The following is a 19,547-nucleotide window of genomic DNA, read 5'->3' on the forward strand; positions in this document are numbered from 1 at the left end:
ACAGAAATGCTGGACTGTCTTAGATACATGTTTCTGTTTATTGTTGATTATTTTCTGGATAAATCGATCAGTTATTTGGTCGATAAAAATGTCAGAAAGTGGTGAAAAATGGCAATCGGTGTTTCTCAGAAATGACCGTTGTCTTGTTTTGACCAAAGATCTTCAGTTTACTGTCAGAGAGGAGGACAGAAACTGAAAATATTCACGTTTAAGAAGCTGCAATAAGAGAATTTTCTTTAAAAAAAAAAAACAAAAAACAAAACACTCAAACCGATCAGTTTTATCAGAAAATGGTTAAAAAAAAAAAAAAAAAAAAAAAAGGCAATCAGTGTTTCTCAGAAATGACCAATGTAGTGTTTTGTCCACAACCCAAAGAATATTCACATTTAAGAAGTTGAAATCAGAGAATTTGGACTTTTTATTTCTTAAAAAATGAGGCAAACTTAATAACTGGTCATCAGTATAGTTGATGATTAATTGAATGGTTGACAATTAAATGATTGATCAATTAATCGTTGCAGTTCTGCTCAACATGCAACTAGAAAACTTGAATAACTTTGGAATTAAATCATTTCTCCTATTTAATTCAGCTTACATCACCATTGTAGCGTTAATGAACGCTTTAAAACCTCCAGATGAATATCGGTTTGATATAAAAAAACAACATTATTAAACGAGGGAAAAACTCAATTTCACACATCGAAAGGTGAATCAACTGAGTTTAGGTGGTTTTCCTCTTCACCGCTTTGCTGCTCGGAGGAAACCTGAATGAAGATGTGAATTAAAGGGCAGCAGGATGTGGACGGAAAGAAGACGAAATGAAAGAAGAAGCAGCGAGGGAGCGGCTCCTCGACAAACCTGCATGACCTGCAGCTATTCAGGAGGAGTTTCCTGATGACAACTATTAGAACAAACTGATTTATTACCCACAAGCCTTCACAACAACACACAACATCATATTTTTACGAGAGCCAGACAGGATTGGCAGCAAGCGAAAGCCAAAACTAGGTGTGCATGTTGTAGCTGCACTGTTGCCACAACACAGAAAATCAACCCTACAATCATCCGGTGATTTGTTGATTTGCTGCTCAGCTTCTCCCTGAAATCGCTGCCAGATTTCATACAGCTCCAACTTTATTTTCACGATTTAACTCCAAGTGCAACCGAAGATGTAGCAGCAGATCTGAGTGAGCCCTCCTCCCTTTTTTATGAATGAATTTTTGGACTTTTTCGCCTGTAAATTATCATGAAAACTCCGTGTTCTCTGCTCATCCGGGTGAACACGGCATGAGATGTGTGAGATGAATATTCATGCCGTTGTTCGCCGGCACCAGCAGCTTGCCCGGCCAGCTGGTGCTGTGAAGTTAACGGCGCCGGATGTAATTCTTGAAAATGGCACATTTCACTCTGGTTGGCCACTTTTTGATGCCGCCATCAAACATCAGCGATCAATTTGCTGACATGTTTTAGGAATGAGGCCGTCGATGCTTTTTATGGTGTTTTATCCCTCTGAACTCTGGGCAGTATCTGAAAATTTCTATTTTTTTGCTCAGTTTGTCACATTTTTCACTGCAATCTAAAGTCCTGTGGCTCTAATGAAACAGAACAACCATGAAGAAGGAGAAAGAACTTGGAAATACTCCCCAATCTTCCACCAAAAAGTCTCAGAGTTTCTGTCATGTGACTGTTGGTTGCAGCTGAGTCACCAAAGACTTCAAAGTTGTGCAGAGAAATGCAGAATTTAGAAGTTTGTTACAGGATGTTAATGCAAAGGGTTTATTTTTTGAGAATTTTTAAATGAGACTTGTAAAATAAAGTGACTTTGATGAAATATCACCATCTTAAGCTCATATTTGGCATTTTTTCTACAATTCTTCTGCTTTTATAGTTTCTGGCTCTGATAGATGGTGTAATTTTTTGCAATTTTTCAAACGCCAACATGCTTTTTAAACTTGCTGATGGGTCTTGGGTGCAGAGGATGAAGGACTTTTGGATACACGGAGAATTATCTTTTAGAAAAGCCATGCTGTATTTACTTTATGGGCTTTTTATTTTACTCTCAGTGTCTAAACTGTTTCCACCCTCGTCTCCTTCCTGCTCTGTGTAAACACTGCCTGCAGTTCAACTGAAAAGTCTTTTTTATTTTTGCTCAGAAGACTGTTTATTGCAGCTGAATCACTAATAGTTTCCCAGTTGTGCTGAGAAGTGTAGAATTTTTTAGTTGATTGCAGAATCTTTTTGGTTAAATGATTTATATTTGGTGATTTTTATTTAAAACTAACAATATGTAAAATAAGGTGACTTGATGGTGGGAAAAAAATCACAACTTAAAGAATAGATTTGTTTAATTTTCACAACAGAACCACATATCACATATGATTGATTTAAGAACCACGTGAAAGTGTAAAATCTGTTGATTTTTAAAATTTTTTATAGTTTTTAGCTCTGATAAATGGCAAACTTTTGCCAATATTTTAAAAATATATAACATGCCTTTTAATAATGCAGTTCAATTCAGAGGGTTAATAAAACAAATACATATATTTGGGACCTGTTCTTAAAAATCTTTAGATGAACAGTCACATTGTTAGTTTGTGAGGTTTGTTGTAAAATAGGAACTTTTATTTAACTTTAATGAAGCGTGTGAAAAGTACAAATCATATGATTTTAATGAATTAGTGCAATCTGAATGAGTCTGTTTTTACAATTGAAGCTTAGACTTGATTGAGTTTCCTAAAGGAACCATAGGCCAAACATGAATCATTCAAAAACTGTGTGAAAGTCAAAAATCTGTTAATTTTTTCTATTTTTACCGTTTCTGGTCCTGATAAATTTTGGTGATTAAAAACAAATGGCAGCAGGTTTTCTGGGGGCTCTAAAGATTTAACAGCTGTATGTATTTGTGAGATTTGTTGGGAAAAAGAGTTTTTCTTTCATTTTAATGAGGCAGCTTATGAAGAGTACAAATCATGTGACTTTCATGAGTTCAGCCTGCTGTCATGTGTTGTCATGACTCCAGATGTGGGGCAGACTGATGTGTTTGTGTATGACTCACCGACATCGTCAATTTTTAGGCCTGGTCTAAGCGTGTAGTCTGGTTCTGTGGGCTCCGGCTCGTCGTCCACGTCAGAGGCTGAGGGAGGGAGAAAGAAAAACAAACTGAGTGAAACACAGAAAGCAGCAGGTGCTTCAAACTAAAGGAGTTTAATTATATCCAGGCCGACGTCTGGAGAGAGGCAGGGGTTAAGAAAAACACACCGACGAGCCACAACAGCCCCGACGGCGAGAGCAGAGATCAAACTGAAGAGGAGCTGTGAAGGGAAAGAAAAAAAAAAAAAAAAACGGCTGCAAGCAGAGCGATGGAGTTGCGGGGGTGAGTCGGGGGGAGGAGAGGTTAATACTAGAGGGCTGTGGAAGTTAAAAGGACCGGACAGGCCAGGGATCAAAGTCTGCCGCTGTGGATGTGTGAATGTGAGCGTGGGCCGAGAGATTGAAGGGTGGCAGCAGAGGATAACACTACATATACACAACCACCCACTGACCGCACACAGCAATAAATGGATTCTGACAGGGGAGAGGAGTGGGGAGGAGGGGGGAGGAGGGGGGAGGCCCTTCAAAGCTGCTGCAGAGAGAGAGGGAAGCTGAAAAACAGAGGAAGAAGAGGAGTGAAAGTGCTGCAGGGAGGAAACTCAGCGGGAGTATTAATAGAGCTGCCTGTTTTCTGCTGCGTTCAGATCCAGCATGCATCTGTACGCAGGACGGCGGGGAGGTCCAGATGTGCAGCGACGGTCCGGTGGAACGTCTGCAAACGGATTCCCAGTGGGTTAAAGGGAGAAACTCACCTGTGGAGCAGCAGACGTAAACTCGTAGTCTGAGACAGCTGCGTCCGTGGTGATGGGTGGGCGTGGCTGCAACACAAAACGCACAAGGACAAGGTCAACAAAGGTCAAGGTCAAAAAACATCCCACCAGTGGATCTAAAACTGCACGAGCCATAAAAAAGAGTCTAAAATAAATCAGCTCGAATAAGAGAAATGTTAAAATCATGTATATAACTGTCCAGATACACATTTTTATGTTTCAAATCTGATAAAATGGCTTCAGCAGATCGAAAATATACACAAAAAATGTCAAAAAACTACAATGTAAGACAACACACGTCCCACTAGTGAATCTATAACTGAACAAGGCATTAAATCCCCCAAAAGAGCTGAAAAAAAGCCAAGTCGAATAAAAAATATGTTAAAATCACAGATATAACTGTCCAGAAACACTTTATGTTTCAAATCAGAAATAAACGGCATAAATAGATCAAAAATATTACAAATGCACACACAAAAAAAAGTCCCACTAGTGGATCTATAACTGCACAAACCAATAAACAAAAAAAGGACCTATAATAAGTGAGCTCAAATAAAAGAAATGCTAAAATCATAAAGTTACAAAGCAGAAAAATAAATATAAAACTGTCCAGATACACGTTTTTACTTTTAAAATCCGATAAAACGGCTTAAATAGATCAAAAATATTAAAACACACACAAAAAAAGTCATAAAATTTTTAAAAAGAGTCTATAGTAAGTCAGCTTGAATAAAAGAAACACTAAAATCATAAAGTTATGAAGGAGAAATATATATATATATTACTAGGGCTGCAGCTATCGACTACTTTAGTAATCGAGTATTCAGAAGTACAGTATATATACAGTATAGTACAGGGGTATTGAAATCAGAAAATTGAGACGTTTTTCTGATTGATTATAAAGGAAACTGTAGAGCCAAAGCGATTAACTTATAAATTGGTTTTCTGGATCAGCTGTGTCTTGTTTTGTCCATAAACTCAAAAATATTCAGTTTTCTGTCAGAAAGGCAGAAAAAATGGAAAAATTAAAGCTTAAGAAGCTAAAATGAGAGAATTTTGATGTTTTTCTGACTGATTATGAAGCAAAGGCAGCATGTTTCCAGCTGAATTTGCTTTGATTTGATAATTGAAAGCTACTTGTGACGTTCGTGCAGCTTTTCTGATTCAAACTTTCTACTAATGTAGGTTAAACCAGCCCACCGTCGTTATGCAGCTGACGTCCTGCGATGTTTCCGTTTGATTTGTTTGGCAACGAGCTAAAAGTTCCTCATTTTGGCGTGAAGTGTTGTGAGTTAATTTGATTAGTGATCAGCAGAATGGATGAGCTGCTTGACTGCAGGCTGATGTGATTAGAAGTGAAGGAGTGATTCATTATCCGGAAACAACTGCAGGACGCTCTCCGGATAATCTGAGCCGAGGATTCATCAAATTCATGCAACAATAGAAAAAAAACAACACATTTAATCGAAGATGAAGCCTCACAAGCTTCCTGCTGGAATCATTTTCCAGAGGACATGCAGTAAAACCTGCACGGAAAATTAAAAATTAAATCAAGGGACACGTTCTAGTCACTTGTAATTTAAAATTTCTTGATTTAAGTAAACGTAGGTTTCAAACATCATTTTGATAGTATGGTTTGACATAATATGACCGGAAAATGCATAATTTAAACCCAATTTTTGTTTTTTCTGTCTTAAAATATACTGCAGTTCATAGGAAAAACCTAATTACCAACAATTTTGCTTTACAATGAACAATTTTTTTAAAAGTTACTGCAGAAAAAAAGCCAGAATCTGCAAAAGGAAATTTAATTGGAGCAACTGAACTTTTTAAATGTCTGTCAATTTAAAAATTTGTGTTCATACTTGTGTTATATAAGCACATATCACACAACAGTTCTCTTTAGATACTGTGGAAATACCAGTTATTTGGCTTATTTAGATCTGTTAAATAAGGTCAGAAATTGTATCAACATTTGCTGATGTTATTGTGCGTGAATTAGATCTTTTTTTTTTTGCTTATTTGGCTTCACTAAATGATGTTATTAACTGTAGCAGTAATTTAAACTCAAATTTCTGTATTAGTTGAATTAAAACTAAATTCAGATTAATAATGAAATTGACTTAATGGATCATTTTTTTCACTTTGAGGTCAAACTAACTTAATTTCTAAAAGTAGCCTTTTAAAAATTTCATAATTATAGTAATTAAGCATACAACAGTTACATATTCCCTTTAAAGAACGTGGAAAAACTAGTTGGAACAACATCATTAGTAGTCATAAGTAATCAACCTAAAAATATGTGTTTGTGCTACCAATCATTAAATGAATGCTAATTAATAATATCTTTCCTACAACTTTTTGAAGTTTGTTGGTTGAATATAACATTATCTCTTGTCAGAATTAAAAAATCCTGATGCATTCATTGTTTTAGTGGAGGCCAAACATGATATTTTAGATGAAACAGTGATGGGTTTTTGTAAACTCATGCTGCAGGTCTGCGTCCACTCACAGATGTAGTAATACTCCTGGCCGACGTGGAACTCGTAGCCCAGCGAGAAGGCGCTGTAGCGCTGGAACTTCTCGGAGAACTTGATGGGGGCGTGGGGGGCGTGGGGCCGGTTGCACTCCCACCTCTTGAAGCCCAGCTGGGGGTCGCAGTTCCGGTAGCCGCGGTAGCTGACCATGTAGAGGACGTACTGCTCGCCGGTGCCCACCATGCGCTGGCTGTCGTTGTAGTGGGGGCAGTAGATGTCCAGGTAGTCGTTGACGTTCACCTGCATCGTGTAGCCCTCCCTACGCAGACTGAGACACAACAACACACACGGTCACAATCCATGCAAATATTCAATATTATACAGAAAAACAACCATGAAAAAAATTTAATTTTCAACTTTCCAACGGTCCTTGAACGCATCAATTGCTGTTCCATTGTAAAACTTTCACTTTATACATTTAAAAATTGGCCAAAAATCAACGCTTTGCTCAAAACAGATTCCGCTGAAAACAAATAATTCTGCATTTTTCTGCACAACAGACAACCTATTAGTGACTGAGCTGTCAGTAGCAGTCATATGACAAAAATTCAGGGATTTTTGGGCTGAACTGCAGGCTGGAAGTATGGAAATAAATTACCAATGTGAGCAATAAAATATTAACATTCATTTTCTACTGTTGGTAACACTTGTGAATTCTTGAGAAAATGATGGACATGGAGATTCCAGGTTTTTATTTGTTTGTAAAACAAGAAAAAGCAAAGAAATTCAACTTTTGTCTCTTTTTTGGAATGATTTGTGGCATTATAATTTTGCTATTCTGCATAGGAGACATTTCTGAGATCTCTCTTCTTCTTCATGGTTGTTCTGTTTCATATAGATCTGCAGGATTTTATATTGCAGTCAAAAAATGAGCCCACAGTGGGGAAAAATGAGACGGGAGCAAATAAACGGCCAGAAACTGCTGCTCAGAGTTCAGAGATTCTCAGATTTTCGGTCGTCTTTCAAATAAACTACAGTGAACACAACACTAACCGGACATTTTCTTGATTTGCTTCCCCTCCAGTGAATAAAAAATGAAATAAAAAGTTGGCAGTGAAGGGATCAGAGGAAGAGAATCTGCATTTGGCAGCCGGTCAGATTTCAGTTCTGAGTCTGAGGCTTAAGAACTGGTAGTAAAAAATGTTATTTATATGGTGAACTGCAGCCCACAGAGCTCAACACACACCCACACACACACACACACACACACACACATAATAAATAAAATAATAAATAAAGGAACAAAGGATACCATGCACTACTACAACACTGGACTCATTTTCATTTCACTATAACATCTTGGGTGCACAAATACTCCACAGTGTCTTTTCTCTGAACTTGAGCCAATTTATCCACAGTTTTATCATATTTTGCATAAAGTTCCACATCTAGCTGCTTCTAATTCCAAATGACGAGTCTTTATATTCACCTGTACTGTAATTTTAATCATACAACTACACATTACATGACAAGATAAATGCAAAAATTACAAAACTCGTGCACAACAGCAATGTAATCTGACACTACGGCTGCAACCGATGATTGTTTGCTGGATTAAAAGGTTGAAACACGTCCATTAGTGTTTCCAAAAGATGACAAATGTCTTGTTTTGTGCAAAGATATTCAGTTTGCTGTTACAAAGAAGGAAAGAAACCAGAAAACAATCACATTTTAAAGGCTGCAATTGCAGAATTTTGACTTTTTTCCCCTCAAAAAATGACACAAACTGAAAAATCAAACATGAAAATAGCTGCTGAACTTTTATTATCATTGCAATTCTGGTTGTAATTCACATTCTCTACTACACAGAAATGCAGGAGTGCTGTGGATATATGGATATATCTAATTAAGGATTATCTTCATTATCAGTTATTTTCTGAATTAATTTGTTAGTTTTGTGATCAATAATCAAAATAGTTGTTGATCAGTCGTTTCAGTTTTTAACACAATAGTCCTAACTGACAGAACACTGCACTGGACTCATTTGTATTTGAAACTAATATGTTGGGTGTTTGTGGTGTTTTCTCTAAACTTGGGCCAGTTTAGCCTCAGTTTGTTCAATCAGAGTTGGCATAAAGTTCCACATTTGGCACAGATATTAGTAAGTTTGTCACAGAGGAGAAAAGAAAACTGGAGAAGAAAGAAGCTGCAATCAGAGAATTTAGACTTTTATTTGCTCAAAAACTACTTAAACTGATGATCTAAATAGTTGTTGACTTAGATACGCTTCAGTTTCATTGAACAAAACAGTCCTAAATAATCGAATCTGTAAGAAAGAATGAGGTGCACTCCTTTTTTGTTTTTTTTTTTATAAACGGCACAGGTCTCGTTTTGATTTAAAAATAATATCTTGGGTGTCATTGGTGCACAAATACTCCACACTGTGTTTTCTTCCTCTAAACTTGACCTAGTTTAGCCTCAGTAATTATTATAGTTTACATGAAGTTCCACATTCGGCTGCTTCTAATTCCTAACTGAGGGCGCAACAACTTTACACCTGCATTTGCTGATTATTTTCTGGATTAATCAATTAGTTTTTTGGTCTAAAATGTCAGAAAACGATGAAAATTAGCACAAAGTTCCACCTTTAGTTTAGTGTCACAGAGGAGGAAAGAAGAAGCTGCAATCAGAGAATTTAGACCTTTCGATTATGAAAATAGTTGTGAAATTAATCATTTCAGGGTTTTTTTTAATAGCACTGGACTTATTTTCATTTAAAGATAATATCTTGGTGTTGTTGGTGCATACAGTGTTTATTTCTCCAAAGCAGAGCCAGTTTAGCCTCCTTTTTATCATAGTTAGAATGCAACAAATTTACACCTGCATATGTTAATTATTTTCTGGATTAGTCAATGAATTGTTTGGTCTAAAATGTCAGAAAATGGTGAAAAATGTCCATCAGTGTTTCCCAGAGATGACAAATGTCTTGTTTTGTCCAAAGAAATTCAGCTTAGTGTCACAGAGGAGGAAAGAAACCACAAATATTACTTTTGATTATGAAAATAGATGTTAATGAATCATTTTAGGTTGTTTTCTTTAAACACCACTGGACTTATTTTCATTAAATTAAAGATAATATCTTGGTTGTTATTGGTGCATACAGTGTTGATAGTATTTGGAGCCGGTTCAGTTTTATCACAGCTTGCGTGAAGTTCCACATTTAGCTGCTGGTTTTGCGTGCAGCGTCTTTAAAACCTGCACATGTTCTGCACATTTACTCAGCAATCACCGTCACACACATCAGTGCAAAGTCAACACGACACGTCACCTCCTGGTATGTTCACCTGGTGTCAAACAAATCTGTGCTCCGGAGTCATCCACTTATTAATAACACAAAGCAGGTGTGTGTGTGTTTGTGTGTGCCGCATGCACAGAATGTGGATGTGGCTCTTCGGCGTGGACTCGAGGCCCCGGGGCCACAGCTCGTTCTCCCGGTGTCAGCGCGGCGGCGTCCCCTAACCCCAGCGCTCGTACATCAACCTGAACGCAACGTTGCGCTCACGTCAGCCGTCAACGTCCCGGCCACGTTTGTTCCCCCCCAAAGCTCATACATCAGCGTCAGGCCTAAAGAAGCCTCGGCTTGACAGCGAAGATAAGGTCTGAGAGTGTGTGTGTGTGTGTGTGTGTGTGTGTGTGTGTGTGTGTGTGTGTGTGTGTGTGTGTGTGTGTGTGTGTGTGTGTGTGTGTGTGTGTGTGTGTGTGTGAGAGACAAAGTGAAATAGATTCTTTCCTGACATCCAAAAGCCTCTTTTTCTCCCCATCACAGACACGAGCCCATATCTGTGTGACAGAGACAGGTTGCAGTTGTAAATCATGCACACGCTGGTGAGCACACACACGTTTATGAGGCCGCTGCGGTGACGCCGGAAAGTCACAAGGGGGCAGCAGCGCGTCGTCCTCGGCGCCTCCGTCTCCCAGCTGCTTCTAGGTCACGTCTCCGGGGAGATTATTATTCAATTATTAAATGAAGATCGAAACGCTGTTCCCTCTCTCCATCACTCCCTCAAATCCTTCCCCAATTCCTTTCCATCCAATCCTCTCTTTTTTTTTCTTTGAGAGTCGGAAGATTAATTGTTCAACATTCATCCTCATCTCGCTCTTCCTCCTCTTCACTTTCTCTCATTACATCATTTACTAGCCTGCAGAGGAGATTTATTTCTGCTGGTATTTTTTTAAAAAGCGCTGTAAGGGAACTATATTTATAGTGAATGCAAAAAAAATAAAAAATAAAAATAAAGGATGAATTTGGTTCCACCAGGGAGGCGTGGATGCAAATTGAGGAAAATAGCAAATAAAGGAGGTAGCAGGAGAGTGGGGTTTTTAAAATGCTACTAAACAAAAGCAAGTTTTCCAAGATGAAGGGATAATGGGAGGAAGAAGAGGGAGGAGAAGCGAGGGGGAGGGCAGCTCAGGGCATTCACCTAATCTGAAAGCAAATCCACATGAAAGATGGCTCCGGGTTTCCCACTGCGTTTGTGTTCACCTGCTTTGGTTTGTGGATTTCTGAGACATCTGAGCAGAGATGCACGATATCGGAGGAAACTGATGGGCTTTTCTGCAAAATATATGGAAAAAAACGCTGGAATTTTCCCCAGATGACTCGGAAAGTTCAATTTGGAAAGAAATACTCACTCTAGTGGGGTTGTATCTGCATCAAAAATCATTTAAAAAAAGATCTACAGACAGATAATTGATGGGTAATTAAACTATTATAGATTCTGCTCATATGCACACAAATAGCATGATATAAACTGGGGAAACTGGTGCAGTTATACTGGAATAAATAGTTAGGAATTAATGCAAATAAATGGTTAAACAGCTTCAGAAAGTCTGCATCTAATTTGGAGTAAAATCTCAAGATTATTTGGGGAAAAAACACTGAGATTTTGAGAATAAAGTTGCATAGAGTTATATTATACCAATAAAGTTGTAATTTTACCCAAAAAAGGCTGTATTTCAAAATAATAACAAACTTGCAATTTTACTACTTTATTCTTCTAGGTTTCCTGTAAAATTATGAATTTACATCAGAATTTCAAAACATTTTCAAGTAAAATTGCAGAAATTATTTAAATATTATGAATATTCCCAAACAGTTACATCATTTCTTCTCACATTATGCCATTTATGTATTTTTCTCCAAAATATTGACTTTTTTTTCTTGAAATTTAACTTCTTTTCGCTTCATCTTTAGCCTCACTATTCTCATCCAAAATAGTTTTTCATCTTTGGACGTCATTCGGATTTGAACATAGAGCCGATTTAAATGCTAAAACAACTGATACTGTGTTAGTTTTTACAACCAAATCTTCCTTTTTTTAAAATTTTCTTGTGCACATGAGGATCCCGCAGGGCAACAAACTCTGCATCTAGTGAATAAAGTTAAATCAAAACCTTCAAAAAGCCTTAAAATCAGATTAAATGATGTTTTATTGCAGATTTTCTTGTAGATTAGTCGTCAAAAGTGACAAAAAGCAGCAAATAAAACTTGTTTTAGTTCATTTTCTTCACTTTGCAGTGTAATATTGATGCTAAACCAATAAATGGTGCAGCCCTACATCCGTGCACGCTGCGCTTCAATCTGCCAAACCTTCATTTATGCACATAAAACTCAAAGAGGGGCTGATTTCACCGTGTTAACAGTAAATCCTGCATCATGGAAAAGTGGCATCAGAATCTTTGAAGACCTTCTCATGCTGTGGTAGATAATCAGAGAGATTATATCGCAGCGAAATCGTCGTTTCTTCACATGGAACCTGCAGTCACATCGCTACGTGACAATAATTCTTCTGCATAAATGGAGCGAGCATTAAACATGAATGTTCTCAGACTGCATTAAAGAAGAACCAGCTGTAAAATACGACATATATAAGATGTAAGGACTTATTTTCACCTGTTCTGTGATTTTAATCATGTATTAAAAAATAAATAAATAAAATATATGATAAGATAAATGCAAAAATAAGTGTAAAAATCCTGCACAGCATAATGCAGTCTAACACAAGAGCTGCTACTGATGATGTTTTTTAGTTGCTGATGAATCTATTGAATATTTTCTAGATTAATCAGTAAGTTGCTTGGTGTAAAATGTCAGAACACAGTGAAAAATGTCCATCATTAACTAAATATGACAAATGTCTTGTTTTGTGTAAAGATATTCAGTTTAGTGTCACAGAGGAGGAAAAAATACAGAAAATATTCACATTTAAGTAGCTGAAATGAGAGAATTTTGGTGTTGTCTTTCAAAAAATGACTCAAATCTATTAATACATTAACAAAAATAGTTGTTGATTAATGATATATTTAAAACAACAGTCTAAACTAACATACTGTCCTTTATCTTCAAGATCAAGATACTAAAAATGATGCATTTTGCAGCAATTATCAGCCCCAATATTCGTCATTTCTCAGATTATTGGTATCATTCTTTGTTTAATCACCTCTCAATGAAATAAATCCATTTAAAAGTGGCCTACTTTAGCTCTAATGCAGACGCTTTCCTCTACTCTGATTGGCTACAAGTCAAGACCAACAGCTAATCAATACTGATGGAAAAAGTTACATGAAGGACAAATAAACAAAGACATTACCATGAATTTTTATGTCAATCTACACTTTGACACCAAGATTTTCATTTTAACAGCTCGTATATGTCAGCTATCTGTCTCTATTGGTTTAGTTTAGTCACATTTTTAAGTACTAGTATTTAATTTACATTTTCATTATGTTCTCAAGCTATTTGAACGGCACATTGTCTAAAATGTGATCTACAAATGAAGTTTAATTGCTAAAATTCAGTATCAACATTGGAAAAAACACATAATTTGACCCATAGTAGTTCAAGAATTATGTGAATTTAGGCTTAAATGTTACATAAACAGCTCCATACAGTGAGACAAACACATTTTAAGCAGGAATATATCGAGATTAAAGCTAATAGATGTGGAATTGGTTCTTGATATGTCAATATTTATTACACTGCTCTGTATTATGAGGTTGTGTTTGGAAGATTTTAGCTCCTAAGTCTAAAAAGCAGCACGAAATGTGGCAGAAAAAGCACAAAAGTAACACGTATTGGTCTATTCTGCAGTGAGCTTAAGTGCACAACAGCATTAATATGTTTTATTAATAAAATAAGCTGCTTGATAATGAAAAAAATCAATAAAGTGACCGCACAGTGACTTCAGTTTGAGCTTACATGGCTTCATTTAAGTAAAAAGCTTAAATATAAACTGTCTGTTGGGATTCTGCTCTTTTTTTTCCTCTTTTAGCCCCGAACCAGTCGCAGTCATATTGTTGCTGCATATGAAGGAGAACGCAATAAATATTTTAATTTTAAGAGACCGATTTCCCCAAGAATCAGCAGAGAAAATCCTCATTTCATTCCAAAATGTGCAGCCTTGTTTTGGGGTGTTTTTTCTGCTGATATTGGATAGAAATTCCAAATAAAAAGGCGTGCAGAAGGTTATGAAAAGCTGGGATCCCTCCTGACGCCTCCATGTTCCTGTTGTGTTGAATCACCACTAATTTCCTCTCCTGTACCTGGCCGGCCGGAGCCGAGAGACGGAGTTTAATCAGCCGAGCAAAGAAAAAAAAAGGCAGAAGAAGTAGGACGTCCACCGGAGAGATGGAAGGATGGAAGATGGGGGAAGATGGGAGGATTTATGGGATGAGACGAGGAGTAGTTGGGGTTAAAAGCGAGCTGAGTCCGGCCACCGGGGAGCCGAGAAGAAGCAACAGCTAAGAGCTCAGATCAAAGTGGGCTCGGATCAATGTTGCTACTGTAAAATCACATCAGAGGCCAGAGAGAGCGAGAGAGAGACAATATAAATCAGTCATCGGCAACATAATGCTACGGAGTTACCCCCCGCCTGCCTGCCTGCCATCCGCCCGGCCTGGTGGAGCGTCGTGCATCAATAAAACACTCCGACAGCGAGAGCAGTCCCTGGTTTTTGTAACGAGAACTCCGAGGACCTCTCTGCTGGCCGGATGGAAGAAGGTTCTAATATTAAAGCGAGCTAAAGTCACACCGCATTATTACACCGGATATACACCATGTTTTTTATAAGAATAACACCTACTGAGCCACAATGAAACCACGATTCACTCTGTATCATCCATTTCAATCAATTAATCCATTAGAAGTTCTTTCCTACAAATAGAAGTGCTTTACAGAACAAAAGCATAAAAAAACACCCTACAACCCTCCTAATCTCCAGCAGTATGTCATAAAGATGGACTCAATAAAAACAGGAGCAGAGGTAACGGCGTCATAAATAATGACGATGAGAAAACGCCAGAGGAGGGATGAGTGAAAGATTCACACCAGCGAAAAAGACAATAATACAACTGATAAAAGACAGACAAAAAATACTAAAATGTTTAAATAAATCCATAAGATTTCTGAAAGCGTTACTTCGAATATTATTCGGGCTAAATTAGTCCAAAAAAAAAAAAAAAAGTAAAATAAAATAATGAAAAAGGAATGACAGAAAAAGACTTAAGTGAATGAATAAATAAATGAAACTGACTAAAAACATTTTTTTAAAGAAACAATACAACCACTACTATGACTACTGCAGATTAATTCAAATTTAAAATGGCTAAATATGACAATATTTAAAAAGTGAAATGAAAACTACATAAAATCAATTTTAAAAAATAATTTTAAAAAAATGCTATGACTACCACTAGACTACGATGATGACTACCACTAAACTACCAATAATAATAACAAAAATAATAATACAATAACAACAATAATAATAATGCAGGATAAATCAGATTAAGAATAACAAAATAAAACAATAACAAAAGCAACATGATTAAAGACAGATAAAAAAGACTAAAATGTATAAATATATACATAAGATTCTTTTTAAAGCACTACTTCTATTATCAATCAGGCAAAATAAGTAAAAAGAAAAATCTAAACCAGACTGCAATGCATAAAGTCAGTAAAAAAAAAAAAAAAATTTAAATATTGTATTACTACTACTGGACTATGATGACGACCACCACCGCTGCTACTACTATACTACTATTACTAATAATAATAATGATGCAAGATAAATCAAATTAAGAATAATTCAAAAAAGCAAAATAAAGAAACATGATTAAATATGGACAAAAAGACTAAAATGCATATATAAATAAATAGAGAAATAAATAAATGGAATCTACCAAAAATAATATAAATATAATACTACTACTCATAATATCAATAAGGCAGAAAAAAATTCAGAAAAGCAAAATAAGACAATAATTGTAAAAAGTGAGACAAAATAAAATACGCTAAAAAGTAAATAGAAAATTAAATATCAGTTAAAAAGTACTAAAAAAATCTACGATTACTACTACTCCAAAACCGATACTACTACTACTACTATTACTACTACTACTACTAATAATAATAATAATGCATGTCATAAGTCAGAAATTCTGAATAGCATAACTGAGAAATTATGTAAAAAGTGACAAGATAACAGACAAATAAAATGAACTAAGATGCACAAATAAGCAGAGAAATAATAAAATAAAATAAAATTGAATCAAATTAAAAAGGTTTGGTCTTGAGGTTGCTTTAAAAAATACACAGAGTTTGAGTTTAATTAAAAGACTTTGACCAGAAGACCTGAAGGTTCTACAAGGTTCATAGAATGAATCCAATAAATAAGTAGAACCATTAAGAGCTTTATAAACCAATAAAAGGATGTTAAAATCACTTCTGCAGCAGACAGGAAGCAGTTCACAGGCTTCAAACTGCTCTAATGTTTGTTCTTCTTCTGCTGCAGCTCAGTTTTGTTTAGATATTTTCTTCTTCTTAGAATCTATGCAGAGACTGGAGACAGAAACAGTCTGTAAATGTTCTGTACATTATAAAACCACTGAGATGTCGGTCTGTGATTATATGCAGAAACTGTTGTAACAAGGCTGCAAACTTCAAACAGGGGAGGAAATAAAAGCTCAACAGCCAAAGTGGGAAATGCTACTTATTAAGGCGCATTTTTCAAAGAGCTTATTAAAGCCTCTCATCATGACGGGTCAGCAAATGTGGGAGAAAGTCCCTTTATAGTGCGGCTGTAAAATAATCTCAGCGGTGACCTTGAAGATTACCATAAAAACCAGAAGGAAACATATGGACAACAGCTCGCCAATGGGAGACATTAGCTTCTGCTAACAAACGGCCTTTTTATTGGAGACGTTTTGACATGTTACTGTCGGATGTTACGTAGGTGGAAAATAAAAACTTCAATAAAAGGTTAGTAGTCATATCTGCAACTTTTCCTACTGCGACGAGTCAAAATGTCTGCTCAGTTGATGGTTTGGAGTTTTTTATTCACATTTTTAGAGCAGATTCCCAACCCCAATATGCTACAAATACAATAATTTAGGGTTGTTATATCATGATACCGTCAAAACTAATTAACTGTAATGATAGATAGTTGTGTAAGACATTATTTAATGAATAATTTTGTTAAAAACTGAAAAAAGGTAACAATAGTGTATGAAAGGCACCAAACCAAAAAAATCCCCAATAAACTATCTAACTCTAAAGTGGTTTGACTATGTCACATGATATTTAAGTGTCTTATGGTACAGTGGTTCCCATTCAAAGTCAGAAACAGAAGTTTTTAAAGACATGCTTTAATTTTTAAAAATCACTAAAATTACACAATTTTTCAGCAAGAAACTGCAAAAATAGAAGTAATGGCTGATGATTCAGCTTTCGAATGATCTGTAAATGCATTATGAGTGGAAAATTTACCAAACTTAAGATTAAAATCCAGATATTTCATCAAAATCACTTTATTCTGCATGTTTCATGGGAAAATTCACCAAAAATAAGCCACCAGATTCTGTAAAAAAAAAAAAAAAAAAACACAAAAAATCAGATGCTGACTGAGCTGCAACCAACCGTCACGTGGGAACTTTTCTGCATAAATTCAACTGAACTGCAGGCAGTGTTTCCACAGAGAGACCGAGAGGACAATCAAAGCTACTGGATCAATGTAACAAATGCAGCATGGATCAGAAGCAGTAAACAGAGGAGCAAGTTGTTGGAGATACATTCAGCATGGTGAAACATCTTCCTACAGCTGATCTGTAAACAGCTAAATATCTACAGTATGTGAAGCTGCCATTTTTCTCAGAGTTGGGACATGGTGATTTCACGTTTTTTCAATTTTTTTTATGAAACAAATGATCAAAGAAATCTGTATCATTCTGCACAGAAGACTTTTCTGATTCTCTCTCCTTCAAGATGATTGTTCTGTTTCCACAGAGCAGGACTTGTGTCAAGAAGTGAAGAAAAATGTGAGCAAAAGGAGCAAAAAACAAAAGGACGCCTTCTTGATTTTGTCACCTGGATCAAAATATGCTTTCTCCAGGAGTTTAGATCACCAAAATGGTTTTTTTTTTGGCTTCTTTAAAGATTTTCATCTTTCCAGTCAAAAATCTTTCACGACCGTGAAGCGTAATCATTAGAACTTGAGAAACACTTCATTTGTCTCTCAGCTGGCCTCCGACAGTAACCCAGCAGAGTGAAACATGTTCAAGGTTTGATCTACATACGAACACAGCAGAGATTTAGGTGTCGAAGGTTTCCAGCATCAATCTGTCCGCCTACTGGGCGATAAAAAGCTGGAGACCATGGGTGGCTGATTGGCTGCGAGGCTGCAACTGTTTGAGAATCAAAAAAGAAAAAAAACCCCACACATATGCAGAGACAAATCAAGGTTAAAGAAATCAAAGGAGATGCTGCTGACGGGCACAAGGCTGGATTAAAACTCGCCCGGCGCCTTTCAAATGATTGCCAATCAGGACTTAAAAGCCACTCCGTCCCCCGAGGCCGGAATTCTTCATCCCATCTCGGTCCAGTGCGGAGATGCTAACATTGTTGCGGGAGGACTCCAATCAGCTGGTGGAATTGAAAGGCTCCCCCACTGAATGGAGACTGCTGGAGATGTGGAGCATCAATGAGGCCTTCATTAAAAAACTTCCTCTCCACTCTGTCTGCTTACATTCACTTGTTCTGCTTCTATGTTCAGTAGAAAGCATGAGGAGTGTCGCTAGAGTTCATGTGTGGCCTTCACTGCCCGACCTGACATCTCAAATCCACGTTGCATGATGGAAAAAATGCAGTTTCAGTTGTAAGTCCTCATTAATAAAGTCGAAATTTAGACTTAAGTAGGGTTCTGTTATTGTATTGGACCACAAGTATGTGCTTTTCAAGCGGTGGGAGAGAAGTTTCAGAACAACAGGTGCATAATGTTGCTACAAATCGTTTATTTAATGACCAGATCACGTTTTACACTCTTTTTTGGTAACTGTTAACTTTCTGAACCCCAAAACTTGCCAGAGGTTTTGAAATTCATTATATATTTACAAAAATCACCAAAATTGCACCATTTGTCAGAGTCAGAGACTGTAAAAACAGAAAAAATAGTCGGATTTTCTGCTTTCTGACTGTCCTCAAACTATTCATCTGTGACTTTCAGTTCGGTCAGGAAAATTAACCAAAGCTGAGCTTCAAATCAAAACATTTCATCAAAACTACTCCATTCCACATGTGTCATTTTAAAAAAGTGTCAAATATACATGGTCTGCTCTCTCTTCTGTCTGCTTACATTCATTTCTCCTGTTTCCATGTTTAGTAGAAAGCATGAGGAGTGTTGCTGGAGAGCATGTGTGGTCTTTAGTGATGCCATCTCACTCAGTATTACTGATTACTGGTGGAAACCACACTCATCTCTCAGTAACATCCACTGCATGTGTTTGCAACTGACATTGCAATGTGTTGTTTTTTCTGAATGAACAGCTTAGTAAACATAGAATTTATATAATATACAGTACCGACTGCAAGATGCATCCCAAAGCCCTGCATCCAGGCTCTGAGCAGCTTCTCTAAACTCCATTATGATGCTGCATGATGGAAAAAAAGCAGTTTCTGTTGTAAGTCCTCATTAATAAAGTCAAAATTTATACGCAAGTAGAGTTCTATTATTGGATTGGACCATAAGTAAGCTGTAACTGCATAATATTCCACTTTGACAGCTCTGTTTTAACTTCTGCATTGAGTTTTTCAAGCAATGGGAAAGCAGTTTCACAAAAATAGGTGCTGCATGTTGCTACAAATCGCATATTTAGC

The 19,547-nt window shown here is 36.7% G+C and overlaps 1 protein-coding gene across 2 annotated transcripts in view; it reads right to left on the reverse strand.

Moving 5' to 3' along the window:
- Nucleotides 1–19,547, reverse strand: part of efna3b (ephrin-A3b) — a 99,677-nt gene that overhangs the window by 14,570 nt on the left and 65,560 nt on the right. For both annotated transcript variants that reach the window (XM_023293238.3, XM_023293237.3), the window contains exons 3-5: nt 6,373–6,665; nt 3,843–3,908; nt 3,056–3,133 (exon numbers count right to left, since the gene is read on the reverse strand). In XM_023293238.3, the coding sequence (XP_023149006.2) occupies nt 3,056–3,133; nt 3,843–3,908; nt 6,373–6,665 (437 nt within the window). The remainder of the gene's footprint in view (nt 1–3,055; nt 3,134–3,842; nt 3,909–6,372; nt 6,666–19,547) is intronic.

This window comes from Amphiprion ocellaris, chromosome 9, assembly GCF_022539595.1.
Source record: "Amphiprion ocellaris isolate individual 3 ecotype Okinawa chromosome 9, ASM2253959v1, whole genome shotgun sequence".
Classification (NCBI taxonomy): Eukaryota; Metazoa; Chordata; class Actinopteri; family Pomacentridae; genus Amphiprion; species Amphiprion ocellaris.